Genomic DNA, 15,729 nt, shown 5'->3' on the forward strand with positions numbered 1-15,729 from the left:
TTTCTTAATTAGTTTGCATTGCCAGAAAATGAAGTTATGATAATTAAGCTACTAATAAATGAATGCATGATGCAGTGTGTGAATAAATGCATCAGTTAATAAATCAATGATGTATTATGCCTATTGTACACCGTGTTATTATCTTTTTTGAAGAAGCCGGTGTCATTTCCGCTCAAAAAAACAACTTGCTGGTTGAATAAATAAAAATAAACTGGTTAGTCAGAAGGTTTTCTTATGAGTAATTTCGTGTTTGACTGTATACATTTAATAGATTTACACATAAAAATAATCATTATACATTAATAAATACATTTTTAAAAAGCTTTAAAAATAAGTTATGATACATACATTTAAATAAATGAATGCATGTTGCTGTGTGTGAATAAAAGCATCGATTAAAATGCAGCATGTTTTTTTTATGTTTGCATTGTGAGGATTTGCAACCTGTTCGCTGTCAAACCGATGAGGATCTTGTCTTAATTTGCTGCTGATTTTAGTAATTGCATGTGTGTTCTCTTTAATTGCAACATGTTTATCTCTCTCGGCCATCGTGCGTTTCTCCTTTCAGGTGGTGCATATTGTCACGGGACGGGTCCCAGCGTTCGTCAGTTGTCACCAAGGCTTCCAGGCCGGAAGGGGACAACTGTACTGTCTTTGTCAATCCATCTCCAGCTCCATGAGTTTGCGAGAGCGAGGAGTAGCGGGTGTGGTGGTTTTACAGCAGCAGTGAGCGCAGACCAGGCCCAGGATGAGAGAAACAACACCTACAGTTGCTGAAGCACAGATGCCGTACAGCAGCGGCAGCTTCATGGAGGACCACACTGACAAAACACACACACTTCTGTTAGTGCATATTCAGAAAGAAGAACAAGGCTGAAAAGAAAAATACATACAGTCAAGCCTGAAATTATTCATACTCCAGGCAAATTCTGAGTTACTTAAAGAAATATTTGTACTTTTTCCTACAATGACGCCTTTTGTACATCATCTTATTATATTTTAGGAGAAGGATGTGCCATTTCCGGTCCAACCCCCCGCCAAAACTTGCTGATGTTTGAATAAAAGTAACTTTAAGATCAGAATTTGGCTGGGGTATTAATAACTTCAGGGTCGACTCTATATATTTAATAGATCTACAGATACATTTAAAAAGAATTATCATGCATTAATAAACACATAAAAAAGCTTTAAAAATAAGTTATGATAAATAAGGTGATAATAAATGAATGCATGTTGCAGTGTGTGAATAAACGCATCAATGAGTGCAAAAATGCACAAACAAATACATAAATGAATATTAATATGTCTAAATATGCCCAATATGTCTAAAGTCGACCAGCAGACTGAGGAACAGCTTTTCCCCCAGAGCTGTCTCCCTTTTGAACTCTGCCCCTCACTGACTCTTTTGCCCGCCCAATACACCCCCCACACTCCTCTAACTTATCCTCCTCACAATCACTGCACTGTTTAATATTTGCACATTTAAAGTTTGCACATATTCATTGCACTGATTCACTTATTTGAACTGTACACACCCACTGTACATAGATATTTGTAATTATATTTATCTATCTGCACACTTCTGACTATTAATAGCATCCTGTACATATATTCATTTATTGTAAATCTGTTCATAGCTAATACAACCTGTATATTATGTTGATAGTACATCCATCTGTAAATATCACCATAGTTTTTCTATAACTGCACTTTATACCTGTATCCTGCACTTGCTGCTATTGCACTGCTGGTTAGACCAAAACTGCATTTCGTTGCCTTGTACTTGTACATGTGTAATGACAATCTAATCTAATCTAATCTAATCTAATCTAATCTAATCTAATCTAATCTAATCTAATCTAATCTAATCTAATCTAATCTAATAAATGCATCAATGCATAAATAAACAAATAAATAACTAAATGAAAGTATAAATGTGTTAATACATGGAACAATAATGATTTTATCTTGTTTTTAGGCATTTTTGGAACTTCATTGTCACAATCACCAGCGATAAATAACATTTGCCTTGTGCCGCATTGTGCCGGGTGTATGATAGGGCCCAATATGTCTAAAGTCAAGACTGAACACACATCTGTTTAGCTGTGCCTTTACTGAATGAGCACTGTGCGACGTCCGACAGATCGCACTATTATGCTTTTCTCTTCTTTTTCATTCTTTTATAACACATTTTATCTGTTTTTATGCTTATTTTTATTTTACCATTTTTATTATTTGTTTTTATTTCTCTTATACTTGTTTCTATACTTTCCTGTTTATTTAAAGCACTTTGAATAGCCACTGTGTATGAAATGTGCTTTAGAAATAAACTTGCCTTGCCTAAAGTGAGTTTTTCCCCTTAAAGGGCCCATAGTTTACCTCTTTTTTCTGATTTAATATTAATATTATGGTTCTTCTGAGTGCCAGTTTAGGTTCAGTTTAAAACACAATTCAGATTTGTTTATTATAATGTGTTAAAAAGTGTCATGTTGGGGGCGTGTCCACAGGTCGCTGATTTAGGGGTGTGTTGCTTCACATGTAAATTAGTTTCGGCTTCCCGCCAACGTAACAAGGGGGCGGGGCCATGAGCTCACCCACTCTGCGTTTGCAACAGAGACAGGCAGACGGAGAAGGAGAGAGAGAGGATCACCATTCAGTCGTACATGTACGACTCTGACACAGACCAAGCAGAGAGTACAAAATCATTTGTGTCTTTGTACAGTTTTACAGCCAACTGTGTGCTAGTTTCAAGTGCCGAGCTTGTACACAGAAACTAATAACCACGCACACTGAATTCACTTTGACTGAGGCACCGGATGCGCCGCTCGAAGCCGCGACACGGCACACCAGACACTCTCTGTGGTGCGGCAGAAACATGAAGTGTCCCGAATCGTAGCGCCACGCATTTTTGAATTCTAAACATAGGTTTCTATCAGGTTACACACAACGGCAATTCAAGTCTGCAGCGGTCCATGGCGCCCAGCCGTCAACTTGAGTGTACCCTGATAGAAACCTATGTTTAGAAGTCTAAAACGCATGCTAGTTAAGATCACAGGGAGCTTCTGGGATCGCGAGAAATGCAAACGACTGAAGTATAAGGTAGACTCAATGAGAAGTACACATGTTTGCAAACCTACCTAAAGATACAACCAATAATTCTGATTAGAGCGATAATGTGGAGAATATTGCTCTTGTGTTGAGCCCAATGAGCCTTGCATCTAAAAATAGAGCTAGCCTGTTCCTTTAGTGATATCGCTTCAACTCACGCTGAAAATGGCGGACGTGAATCAACAAACTGAGGATATGATGATGCGCCTGTCAATCTATATTGGTGGGCGGGGGGACTGCTCTACTACGTAAAGTTGCGGTCGATTTGAAAACCGCTCCAATTGGTCCACCGTTTTTTATGTTGATAAATTGAAAAAAAAGCACTGGGTGTGCTTATATCACCCCAATATGACGCTCTATACACCATACATGCACATATGTCTGTCCAAACAGCTTGAAAAGTAGATTTTTTACCATAGGTGCCCTTTAAAACAAGCTAAATAATCTGCCAATGGAGTAAGCTAAATAATCTTATTTTTTATTTAGACTCATAACTACTGAAAACAAGACAATATTGTTAGCTTGTCAAGAAAATGCTTCTTGATTTGAGAATTTTCAGATATCTGGACTAGAAACGAGACAAAAAGCAAATTTAGCAGGGTAAAGGCTGACAATGAAACGTTTTTTTTCCTTCTACCAAGCATAAGCTGTCTCAATATCCCACTTGCGAGCATTAGCATGTATTGAGAAGTTTCATATGAATGTACTATTGTTGTGTGAACAAGTGTGAAGCGCTGACAGCCTCTCATTAAAGTCGAATATCTTGCATAACTGTATAAAAAAAAAGTGTGAGATTCAGCACGAGTCCTGCATCACTCACATGCGAACCTGACGTTGAGGAAGACTCTCTGTGAGGAGATTTCAGCAGCTCTGCTCCAGACGCCGCTGTCGGACGAGCGGACCCACGGCGTGACGGTGCAGTGATAGTCTCCGGCGTCTGAATCCTGCGTGTTGTGGACACTCAGAGCGAATCTTCGGGCCTCCAGACGCTCCAGGCTGCAGTCGCTGCTGTCGTTGCGAGGACTTTTACGCACCACGCCCCAGCGGTCCATGCTGGCTAACAGAGTCGGGCTGCTGGAGCCACGCAGACGACTCAGAAACCACTTCAGCTCGTACGCCACGTCATCTGATGGAGGAAATCACACAATTATATATAGATATATATGCACTGATAACTGAAGCAGATAGCATGGTGTGTTAGTATGCAAATATATAAATTCTCACTGCTTCAGTAGCCAAGTAGTGTGAAAATATCGCTTATCAAGTGCAATGCTTTCACACTACTTGGCTACTGAAGCAGTGTGAATATTAAAATACTATGAAAATATGGTTTACTGTTGTGCAGTTTATATGCAGTTTACAACCGACTTAACAGCGGAAAAGATGCATGTAGAAGAGTTCATGCAAGTGCATAAATAAATAAATAATTTAATACATAAATAAATGCATTAAATACATGTATAAATAAATACAATAGTTTTAAAGCAATTTTATAAATAGGCATTTTAACTGCGTTATTAAAATGCATTTTTGATTGCAATATTGGTCATTTATGGGGTTGTTTTTGCAATTATTCAACTGATATAATCACAACTGTATTAAGTTTATAATAATAATTTAAATTTTAATTAACAACAGCAGAACTATATGCATGTTATGAAGCGGACAGGAGACAGAGGTAAGGAAACGTTAGGGTGTTTATTAAATGACAACAAGGAGCACATGAAGGATAGCCAGGAGGATCAGGAATGATGTTGGGGTCTTTTCCTCCGTGGCTGGGTAACAGGAATACACGAGGATGGACAGCACACACCAGATACAGCTGACAGAGGATGACACAGACTTGGAAGGACTGGAAGACAGGACGATTCGGGTGGACCAGGAAGACTAGGAGGAATACAAAGAGAACAGGTAAGTAAAGCGTTTGTTTTAGCTGAGGATGACTACGCTGAGTGGTCGCTCAGTTGTCCGCTTTCGTCGAGACGAGCCCGGACAATGAGCGACTGGAGTGCTGTGCTTTTATCTGGTGCTCGTGAATGTGATGCAGCTGTGTGCTCATTAGAAGTCAGGTGATGGTGATCTTCGTGAGTGGGGATCGTGAGAGCCTGACCAATCCGTGACAGTACCCCCCTCCCCAGGGCCCGCTCCTGAGGGCCGACACCTCCGACGCCGTGGTGGTCTCCCTCTGCCTCTAGGCGCTGGGAACTCAGGGTGGCTCTCATGAAACTCCACCATGAGACTAGGATCGAGAATATCAGCTCTGGGAACCCATGTCCTTTCTTCGGGGCCGTACCCTTCCCAGTCCACCAGGTACTCCAACTGGCCACCACGACGTCGGGAACGCAAGATCTCCTTCACTGCGTAGACGGCTCCTTCTTCTAGGAGCAGTGGAGGAGGGGGTTCCTCTTCGTGGTCAGGCTCTGTGGAGGGAAAGGACAGGATCGTGATAGGGTTTCAGGAGTGATACGTGGAATGTAGGGTGAATACGGTAGTGAGAGGGTAATTGTAGTTTGTAGGTGACGGGGGTTAACCTGTTCCACGATGGTGAAGGGACCAACAAATCGGGGACTTAACTTGCGAGAGGGCAGTCGCATGCGTATGTCCCGGGTGGATAGCCACACCTTTTGTCCGGGTGTGTATCTGGGTTCTTCAGACCTTCTTCTATCGGCGGTTACCTTGCTTCGACGGACTGCCCTCTGCAGATGTTGATGAGCCTCGTCCCAGACTCTCTCGCTCTCCCGGAACCAGTGATCCACTGCGGGGACATCAGATGGTTCGCCATCCCAGGGAAAGAGCGGTGGTTGGAAGCCCAGGACGCACTGGAATGGCGTGAGTCCGGTGGAGGGTTGCCGCAGTGAATTTTGGGCATATTCTGCCCAGCCCAAATACTGGCTCCAGGAGCTCTGGTGACCACTGCAGAAGGTCCTCAGGAACCGTCCCACCTCCTGAATCTTCCTCTCTGTCTGCCCGTTGGTTTGGGGATGATATCCAGAAGAGAGGCTGACGGCCACACCTAGGAGCTTGAAGAAGGCTTTCCATAGACGTGAGATGAACTGTGGACCTCTGTCCGACACAATATCTTCTGGAATACCAAATGACCTGAAGACTTGATTAAAGATATTGTCGGCTGTTTCAAAGGCTGTGGGAAGACCTTTCAGAGGGATTAGTTTGACAAACTTTGAGAATCTATCTACGATGACTAGAATACAGGTATTACCTTCTGACGAGGGGAGGTCAGTGATAAAGTCCACTCCTAGGTGTGACCAGGGACGGTTCGGAATCGGCAAGGGATGGAGCTTTCCAGCGGGTAGATGACGTGGGCTCTTGGATTGGGCACAGTCCTTACAGCCCTGAACATATTGCCTCACATCCCTTGCCATGTTTGGCCACCAGAATCGTTGGGATACTAGCGAGAGAGTATTGTTGATCCCTGGATGTCCAGTGCCTAGCGAGGTATGTAAGGAGTGGATCAGATCTACCCGGTGTTCAGGTGGTATGAACTGCCGATGAGGAGGGCATCCCGGCGGAGCAGGGGCTTCCGGAGTGGCAACGACTGGAGGAGCGTTCCAGGTGATCGGACAAATGGAGATGTGTTCGGGAAGAATCTTCGTTGGGAGTTCTTCATGATCGTGATGCTCGTGTAAACGAGAGAGAGCGTCTGCTCTTAGATTCTTGGGTCCTGGACGATAGGAAATGGAGAAATCAAAACGTGAGAAGAAAAGTGACCATCTGGCTTGACGTGGACATAGTCTCTTGGCCTCTTTGATATATTGGAGGTTTTTGTGATCTGTGATCACCTGGAACGGATGTTTGGCTCCCTCCAACCAGTGACGCCACTCCTCCAAGGCTAGCTTGATTGCTAGAAGCTCCCTGTCTCCTATGCTGTAATTCTGCTCCGCCGGGCTCAACTTCCGAGAGAAATAGGCACAGGGATGCAGTCGGGGCGGTGTATCATGATGTTGGGATAATACTGCCCCGACGCCGGTGGTGGATGCGTCCACTTCCACCACGAAAGGAAGATTTGGGTCAGGATGAGTCAGGAGTGGGGCCCTTGTGAACTCCTTCTTAAGAAGGCGGAAGGCTGCGGCTGCTTCTTTGGTCCACTCCAGTCCTTTGGGTTTACCCTTGAGGAGATTAGTGAGAGGTGATGTAATCCTGCTGTAGTCCTTGATAAACCGTCTATAAAAGTTAGCAAACCCAAGAAACCTCTGGAGCTCCTTAATGGAAGTGGGTTCTGACCAGGATAGAACAGCCTCAATTTTCTTCCCATCCATACGTATACCGGTTTGGTCAATGATGTATCCCAAGAAATGAATCGACTTCTGGTGGAATGAGCATTTCTCCGCTTTGAGGTAGAGGTGATGTTCTCTCAATGTGTGTAGGACCTCCGCAACGTGTTGGCGATGTTCGGCCTCACTCCGGGAGTAAATGAGGATGTCATCTATGTACACTATTACAAAGTGGTGAAGAAACTCCCGGAGGACTTCATGAATGAAGTTTTGGAATACGGAGGGGGCGTTGACCAGACCGTAAGGCATGACCTCATATTCATAGTGGCCAGTAGGGGTCACGAATGCTGTCTTCCATTGGTCCCCCTCACGTATTCTTATCAGATTATACGCGCTGCGGAGGTCCAATTTAGTGAAGACTTTAGCTTCTCGGAGCTGTTCCAAAGCGGCTGGTACCAGAGGAAGGGGATATCGGTATTTTACTGTACCGTTATTTAGGACCCTGTAGTCGATGCATGGACGCAGCCCTCCGTCCTTCTTGGCCACAAAGAAGAAGCTTGAGGCGGCTGGTGATTTTGAGTGACGTATGTACCCCTGACTCAGAGCCTCCCTTATGTAATCTTCCATTGCCTGATTCTCTGGAAGCGAGAGCGGGTAGATCCTACCTCTTGGCAACTGGGCATCTGGAACTAGGTCGATCGCGCAGTCCCATGGCCGATGCGGCGGTAGCTGGGAAGCTCTCTTGGGGCAGAAGACATCATGAAAGGAGCTGTACTCCTTAGGAATGTGGATAGACTGCTTCTCAGGAGGACTCTCGACCGATGTTGTAAACAAAGAAATGGGGTTCCGACCTTGAAGAGGGAGATTTGGAAAACAGGTAGGTGTACATCCAGATCCCCATTTCTTTATCTCTCCTGTGCCCCAAGAGATGATGGGATCGTGCTTCACCAGCCACGGGCGCCCTAGAATGATGTCCATATTTGCACCCTCCAGAACCAGAAATTGAATCCTCTCTTGATGTAACAACCCCACTTGAAGAAGGATGTCTTCGCATTGTCGATGGATACGGGTCGAAGATCGAGTGCACTGGGTTATCGGTTGTATCTGGTATATATGCGAGGACGCCTCAGTACGTAGGTGGAGTTGACGACAGAGGGATTGGGAGATGAAGTTCCCTGCTGACCCGGAGTCGATGAGGGCTGTGACAAGGAGAGAAATAGAGGCAGTAGTTATTTGTACGGTGGTAGTAAGTGGTTTACATTGTTCAATATTCGTACTGAATACACTCACTGAAGTCCGAATGGGACGAAGGGGACACTCCATACGGGTGTGTCCACTGACACCGCAGTATAGACACAGACCCCGGGTCAGCCTCCTCTGTCGTTCCGCTGATGTCAGTCTTCCAGACTCTATTATCATGGGTTCTGGTTCTGGAGAGGCTGTTGACTCAGGCGATTGGAGGAGTGCAGACGAGGGGGTGATGGTGTCCTGTTGATAGGACGGAGACGATCGGAACATCGGAGAGAATGTTGGATGAATCTCTCCAGACCCATAGTATCATCTAATGTGGCCAGCTGGATTCGGAGAGTGGGTTCCAAGCCGAGCCGGTACGTGGTCAACAACGATCTCTCATTCCATCCACTTGCAGCTGCTAGAGTGCGAAACCGGAGAGCATATTCCTGTGTAGATAGAGTACCTTGCTTTAGATGATACAGCTGCTCTCCAGCGGCTACTTCCCCATCAGAACGTCCAAACACCTCTTTGAAATACTCCGTGAAGGTAGTGATGGAATTCATGACCGGCCCGGCTTGGTTCCAGATCGTCTCAGCCCATTTAAGTGCAGGCCCAGAGAGTAGTGATACGATGTAGGCGATCTTTGACTTATCTGTGGGATATAGAGAAGGTTGCATTTCGAATATGAGGGAACATTGTAACAGAAAACCATTGCACTCCCCCGCTCCGCCTGAGTAGGGCGCTGGTCGGGCCATGGGACTGGAAGGAAGGGCCGAAGAAGAAACTGTGGAGGCGGAAGTGCTCGGTGCTGGTGGTGCGTTGGAAAGTGGAGCTGGTGGCTGTAGAATCCGCTTCAACTGGTCCACCAGCTCTTGAAAGTGATCGGGGGTGCTCATGTTGTCGTCGTTATGGGTCCGGGCTTCTGTTATGAAGCGGACAGGAGACAGAGGTAAGGAAACGTTAGGGTGTTTATTAAATGACAACAAGGAGCACATGAAGGATAGCCAGGAGGATCAGGAATGATGTTGGGGTCTTTTCCTCCGTGGCTGGGTAACAGGAATACACGAGGATGGACAGCACACACCAGATACAGCTGACAGAGGATGACACAGACTTGGAAGGACTGGAAGACAGGACGATTCGGGTGGACCAGGAAGACTAGGAGGAATACAAAGAGAACAGGTAAGTAAAGCGTTTGTTTTAGCTGAGGATGACTACGCTGAGTGGTCGCTCAGTTGTCCGCTTTCGTCGAGACGAGCCCGGACAATGAGCGACTGGAGTGCTGTGCTTTTATCTGGTGCTCGTGAATGTGATGCAGCTGTGTGCTCATTAGAAGTCAGGTGATGGTGATCTTCGTGAGTGGGGATCGTGAGAGCCTGACCAATCCGTGACAATGCATGTAGAAGAGTTCATGCAATAAATTAGTTAATACATAAATAAATGCAACTGCTTTTAAGTAAGTTTTTATTAATTAAAATGCATTCTTACTTTCAATATTTGTGCATTTCTAAGATTTTTTTCGCAATTATTCAAATATTATTCAATTATTCAATTATTCAAATAAAAAAATTATAGATAAGAATTTTGCCTGCATTATTAAAATGCATTTTTGATTGCAATATTTGTGCATTTATTTATAAGTTTTGCAATTATTCAAATGATATAATCACAACTGTATTAATTAAGTTCATAATAATAATTTAAATTTTAATTAACAACAGCAGAACAAGATGCATGTAGAAGAGTTCATGCAAGTGCATAAATAAATTAGTTAATACATAAATAAATGCATTGAACACATGTATGAATAAATGCAACTGCTTTTAAGTAAGTTTTTACTAATTAAAATGTATTCTTAATTTCAATATTTGTGCATTTATAAGATTTTTTTGCAATTATTCAATATGATATAATTCACTACTGTATTAATTGAGGAAGTTTATAGATAAGAATTTTTACTGCATTATTAAAATACATTTTTGATTGCAACATTTGTGCATTTATTTATAAGTTTTTTTTTGCAATTATTCAAATGATATAATTCATAACTGTATTAATTGAGTTTTTATAAATTAAAATTTTAATTGTGCGTGACGCGGTGGCGCAGTAGGTAGTGCTGTTGCCTCACAGCAAGAAGGTCGCTGGTTCGAGCCTCGGTCAGTTGGCGTTTTGTGTAGAGTTTGCATGTTCTCCCTGCGTTCGTGTGGGTTTCCTCCGGGTGCTCCGGTTTCCCCCACAGTCCAAAGACATGCGGTACAGGTGAATTGGGTAGGCTAAATTGTCTGTAGTGTATGAGTGTGAATGGATGCATCCGCTGTGTAAAATTGTGCTGGATAAGTTGGTGGTTCATTCCGCTGTGGCAACTCCAGATTAATAAAGAGACTAAGCCGAAAAGAAAATGAGTGATTAAATGAATTTTAACTGCGTTATTAAAATGCATTTTTGATTGCAATATTGGTCATTTATGGGGTTGTTTTTACAATTATTCAAATGATATAATCACAACTGTATTAATTGAGTAAGTTTATAATAATAATTAAAATTTTAATTAATAAAATTAACAACAGCAGAACTAGATGCATGTAGAAGAGTTCCTGCAAGTGCATAAATAAATAAATTAGTTAATACAAAAAATAAATGCAACTGCTTTTAAGTAAGTTTTATTAATTAAAATGCATTTTTGATTGCAATATTTGTGCATTTATGAGTTTTTTGTAATTATTCAAATGATTTAATTCATTCATTCATTAATTTTCTTGTCGACTTAGTCGCTTTATTAATCCGGGGTCGCCACAGCGGAATGAACCGCCAACTTATCCAGCATGTTTTTACGCAGCGGATGCCCTTCCAGCCGCAACCCATATCTGGGAAACATCCACACACACACTCATACACTATGGACAATTTAGCCTACCCAATTCACCTGTACCGCATGACTGTGGAGGAAACCGGATCACTCGGAATGCACGCAAATGCAGGGAGAACATGCAAACTCCACACAGAAACGCCAACTGACCCAGCTGATATAATTCACAACTGTATTAAATGAAGAAGTTTATAAATGAGAATTTTAACTGCGTTATTAAAATGCATATTTGATTGCAACATTTGTGCATTTATGAGGATTTTTTGCAATTATTCAAATGATCACAACTGAGTAAACTGAGTTAGTTTATAAATAAGAATATTATATGCATTATTAAAATGCATTTTGATTGCAATATTTGTGCATTTATGAGTGTTTTTGCTATTATTCAAACGATATAATTCACAACTGTATTAATTAAGTTTTTATAATTAGGAATTTTAACTGCATTATTAAAATGCATATTTGTGCATTTATTTATGAGGTTTTATTTTGCAATTATTCCATTTATATAATTCACAACTGTATAAATGAGTATGCATACAGAAATATATTCATTAATTAATGCATACATTCTAAAATAATAGCATGCATAAATAAATAAATGCATGTGTTAAAAATACAAATTTGCATGAAGACACATGCAAATGCACATCAATAAATGCATGCTTAAAGTTTATATTTTTAGATATTTAAATCCGAATTTGCTTACAAAATTGCATAAATAAAAGAATCAATCAATCGACCAATCAATCGATCAATCAATCAATCAGTCAGTCAGTCAGTCAGTCAATCAACTAATTGATCAATCATAACTCGCAACAAACCTAAAAAAATTAATTCAAGAATTCCCTGATCAGTCTGCAGAAAATAGTGAAAACTGCTTAGGGACCCTTGAATCTAGTTAGGAAGCTCAATCAAATTAAAACACTTAAGTTTTGTCTTCTCTCTATAAAAGCCAAAAGCGTTGTGTCATAAGAAGATATTACATTTATAATCTACTTTTGTGTGGGGCATAAAAAGCACAGAAAAAAGCTTCCAGATTCCAAAATAATAGCAACGAGGACATATTTTAAGCATTGCAAATCTCCAAAAGCTCTTCCTTTGAAACATGTTTATTTAAGGATCTTTTTTCCGGCATATACTATAGCGTATTATTTATGGAGGTCGTGGCGAGATCTCATCAAATTGCAAATGTTTCAGCTCCATTTCTCCAAGTCGTTTCCCCTCGCTAACACATACTGCTTCAAAGAAATAAAGATCAATTAGAAGATGTGCTGTCCTATAAAAATACGGCTTTCCGTCTCCCATCGCTGGAATGGCAATGAAATGCACATCTATGCACAGATGTGGCTGGCGGTTGAAAGAAAGAGTGAAAGAGACGACTATAAAGGCACAATGGTCCCAAACTAGCAATTAGAGTGACTGTACGACGGCCCACTGCTGTCAAACCCACGCACAGACTCAAAAAGAGCTGAACAGCAGCGACACACACTTTCTACATTACCCTGATGACGACAACATGAAGAAGAGGAAGAAGGAGAGCGGGAAAAAAGGCAAAACATTACAGGACATTAGCCTAGAAAAAAAGCGTATCACTTTTTTACAGCTCAGGGAACTTGTGTCTGCTTCAACAAACATCACTAATGTGACAGCCGCACTTTGTAAACCCTACAGTTTTAGACTTCGAGTTTATTTCGAACATGTAAGAGCTAAATAATACAAAACAATAAACCTGTAACTCATTCATGTCTCAAAAGGCATAGGAAGAAGCAAATGCTTATTTAATCCTACCCCTTCTCCAACTCTACATCAATTATAAATAACAATCCAATAATTAAATTAAATCCACATTAAATAATAAGAATGATTTTTGTTGCTGAATTATGACAGATTAAAGCACAATTAATTAAATTCATAGATATAAATACTTACAATATCAATGCATGTGTGTAAATTCACAACTGTGTTCATTAATGTGTATACGCACACATGAATATATGTATCTGTAAAAAAGCTAATAGATAAATTAATGAATGCATGTGGAAAAATACAAAATTGCATACATGCATGAATAAATGCATGTCAAAAATGCTTAAATGCATGCATAATCACTGTAAATACCTAAAGTTAATAAATTGATAAATGCATAAATAAATGCATGCATGCAAAAATAGATAAATGCATGCATGCATAATTGCACATGTAAGTACGTAAATGAATGCACATATGCATGAATGTTTTACAAGTAAAAATACAGTAAATATATACTGCAAGCATTGTTGATAATGAGATATGGGGGCTTTTGCTTAGGGCAATGAAAATGCTTTAATAGATTAACGTGAATTGCAAATAAAAAATAAATCCAAATAAAAAATAAATGCAAATTAAATAAATGTGTAGAAAATGAATGTGTGAATTCACAGCTGTATCAATTGTGTACACATAAATAATTAATGATAAATTAATGCAAAAGTTTACGAATAAAAACATGCATAAATAAATGCATGTGCAAATTTGCATAATTTCAAATTGCATGCCTAAATGCATGTCAATAAATGCATGTATAATAATGTAAATTCATAAATGCACAAGTTAATAAATGGGTAAATGCATAAATAAATAAAGGAATGCGTGCAAAAATAAATAAGGGCAGAAATGCATCATTGCATGCTGGCCAATATATAAATGCATAATTAATGTGTAGAAATGAATAAATAAATTCATAAATGAATTAATAAATTAACAGTAAAAATATAGTACATATTTATAAAAATGAATGTAAGCATTGCTGATGAGGAGTCTTTTGCTGAGGTGAATGGAAATGCTTTAATAAGTTAATGTAAAGTTAAATAAATGCATGGATTATAAATGTATATATTTATGACTGTATTATTTGTGTATGGATAAATGATTACTCATAAATAAATGCACAAGTCCATGAATAAAAACATACATAAATAAATGCATGTGCAAATTTGCATATTTTTAAACTGCATAATTGCATGGCTAAATGCATGTCAATAAATGCATGTTTAATAATGTAAATACATAAATGCACAAGTTAATCAATGAATAAATGCATAAATATATAAATGAATAAATGCATGCATAAATAATAAGTGCATAAATACATCATTGCATGGTAGTAAATATTTAAATGCATAATTAATAAGTGTATGAATGAATAAATTAACAGCATAAATAGAGTAAATATTTATAAAATGAATGTAAGCATTGCTGATGAGGAGATAAGTATTTTGCTTAGGGGAATGGAAATGCTTTAATAGACTAATGTAAAGTTGAATAAACGCATAGATTATAAATGTGTAAATTCACCACTGTACTGTTTGATAAATAATTATTCATAAATAAATGCATAATAAAATAAATGCATAATAAAACCATGAATGCATTAATAAATGCATGCTTAAATGCATGTATAATAATGTAAATACATGAATGCATAAGTTAATAAATGGGTAATGCATAAATAAATAAATGAATGAATGCAAAACTGCAGAAAAACATCATTGCATGCCAGTAAATATATAAATGCATAATTAATAAGTGTATAAATGAATAAATAATTGCATGAATAAATAAATTAACAGTAAAAATATAGTACATATCTATAACATGTAAGCACTGCTGATGAGAAGTCTTTTGCTCAGGGGAATGGAAATGCTTTAATAAGTTAATGTAAAGTTTAATAAATGCATAGATTAGAAATGTGTAAATTAATGTCTGTATTATTTGTGTATAGATATATAATTATTCAGAAATAAATGCACAAGTCCATGAATAAAACATGCATGCATAAATAAATGCATGTGCAAATTTGAAAAATATCAAACTGCATGATTGCATGCCTTAATGCATGTCAATAAATGCATGTATAATAATGTAAATTCATTAATGCACACATTAATTAATGGATAAATATATAAATAAATAAGTCCATGAATAAAAACATGCATGCATAAATAAATGCATGCTTAAATGCATGTATAATCAATGTATATGCATAAATGCATAAGTTAATAAATGGGTAAATGCATAAATGAATGCATACATATATAAATCTCTGCATGTGTTGGTGAATTTGTCAATGTATGTGTAAGTGCATAAATGAACGCATGTGTAAATGCATAAAAAATGCATGCATCTATGAATGAATGGATTAACTGTAAATGAATGTAAGCATTTCTGAGGAGCTTTTGCTCAGGTCAAACATCTGAGAAGCAGGAGATTCTCCATTTCCCCTCAGTGCTGTGCTGTCTATCAGGGAAT

At 39.4% G+C, this 15,729-nt stretch overlaps 1 protein-coding gene across 1 annotated transcript in view; it reads right to left on the reverse strand.

Moving 5' to 3' along the window:
- Nucleotides 1-290: 290 nt before the first annotated feature.
- The window catches only part of ptgfrnb (prostaglandin F2 receptor inhibitor b), an 84,052-nt gene continuing 68,613 nt past the window's right edge, over nt 291-15,729 (reverse strand). Inside the window, exons 8-9 of the mRNA XM_056463503.1 lie at nt 3,929-4,234; nt 291-821 (exon numbers count right to left, since the gene is read on the reverse strand). Coding sequence (XP_056319478.1) covers nt 658-821; nt 3,929-4,234 — 470 coding nt within the window. The 3' untranslated portion in view covers nt 291-657. The remainder of the gene's footprint in view (nt 822-3,928; nt 4,235-15,729) is intronic.

Source organism: Danio aesculapii, chromosome 1 (assembly GCF_903798145.1).
Source record: "Danio aesculapii chromosome 1, fDanAes4.1, whole genome shotgun sequence".
In the NCBI taxonomy this organism is placed as follows: domain Eukaryota; kingdom Metazoa; phylum Chordata; class Actinopteri; order Cypriniformes; family Danionidae; genus Danio; species Danio aesculapii.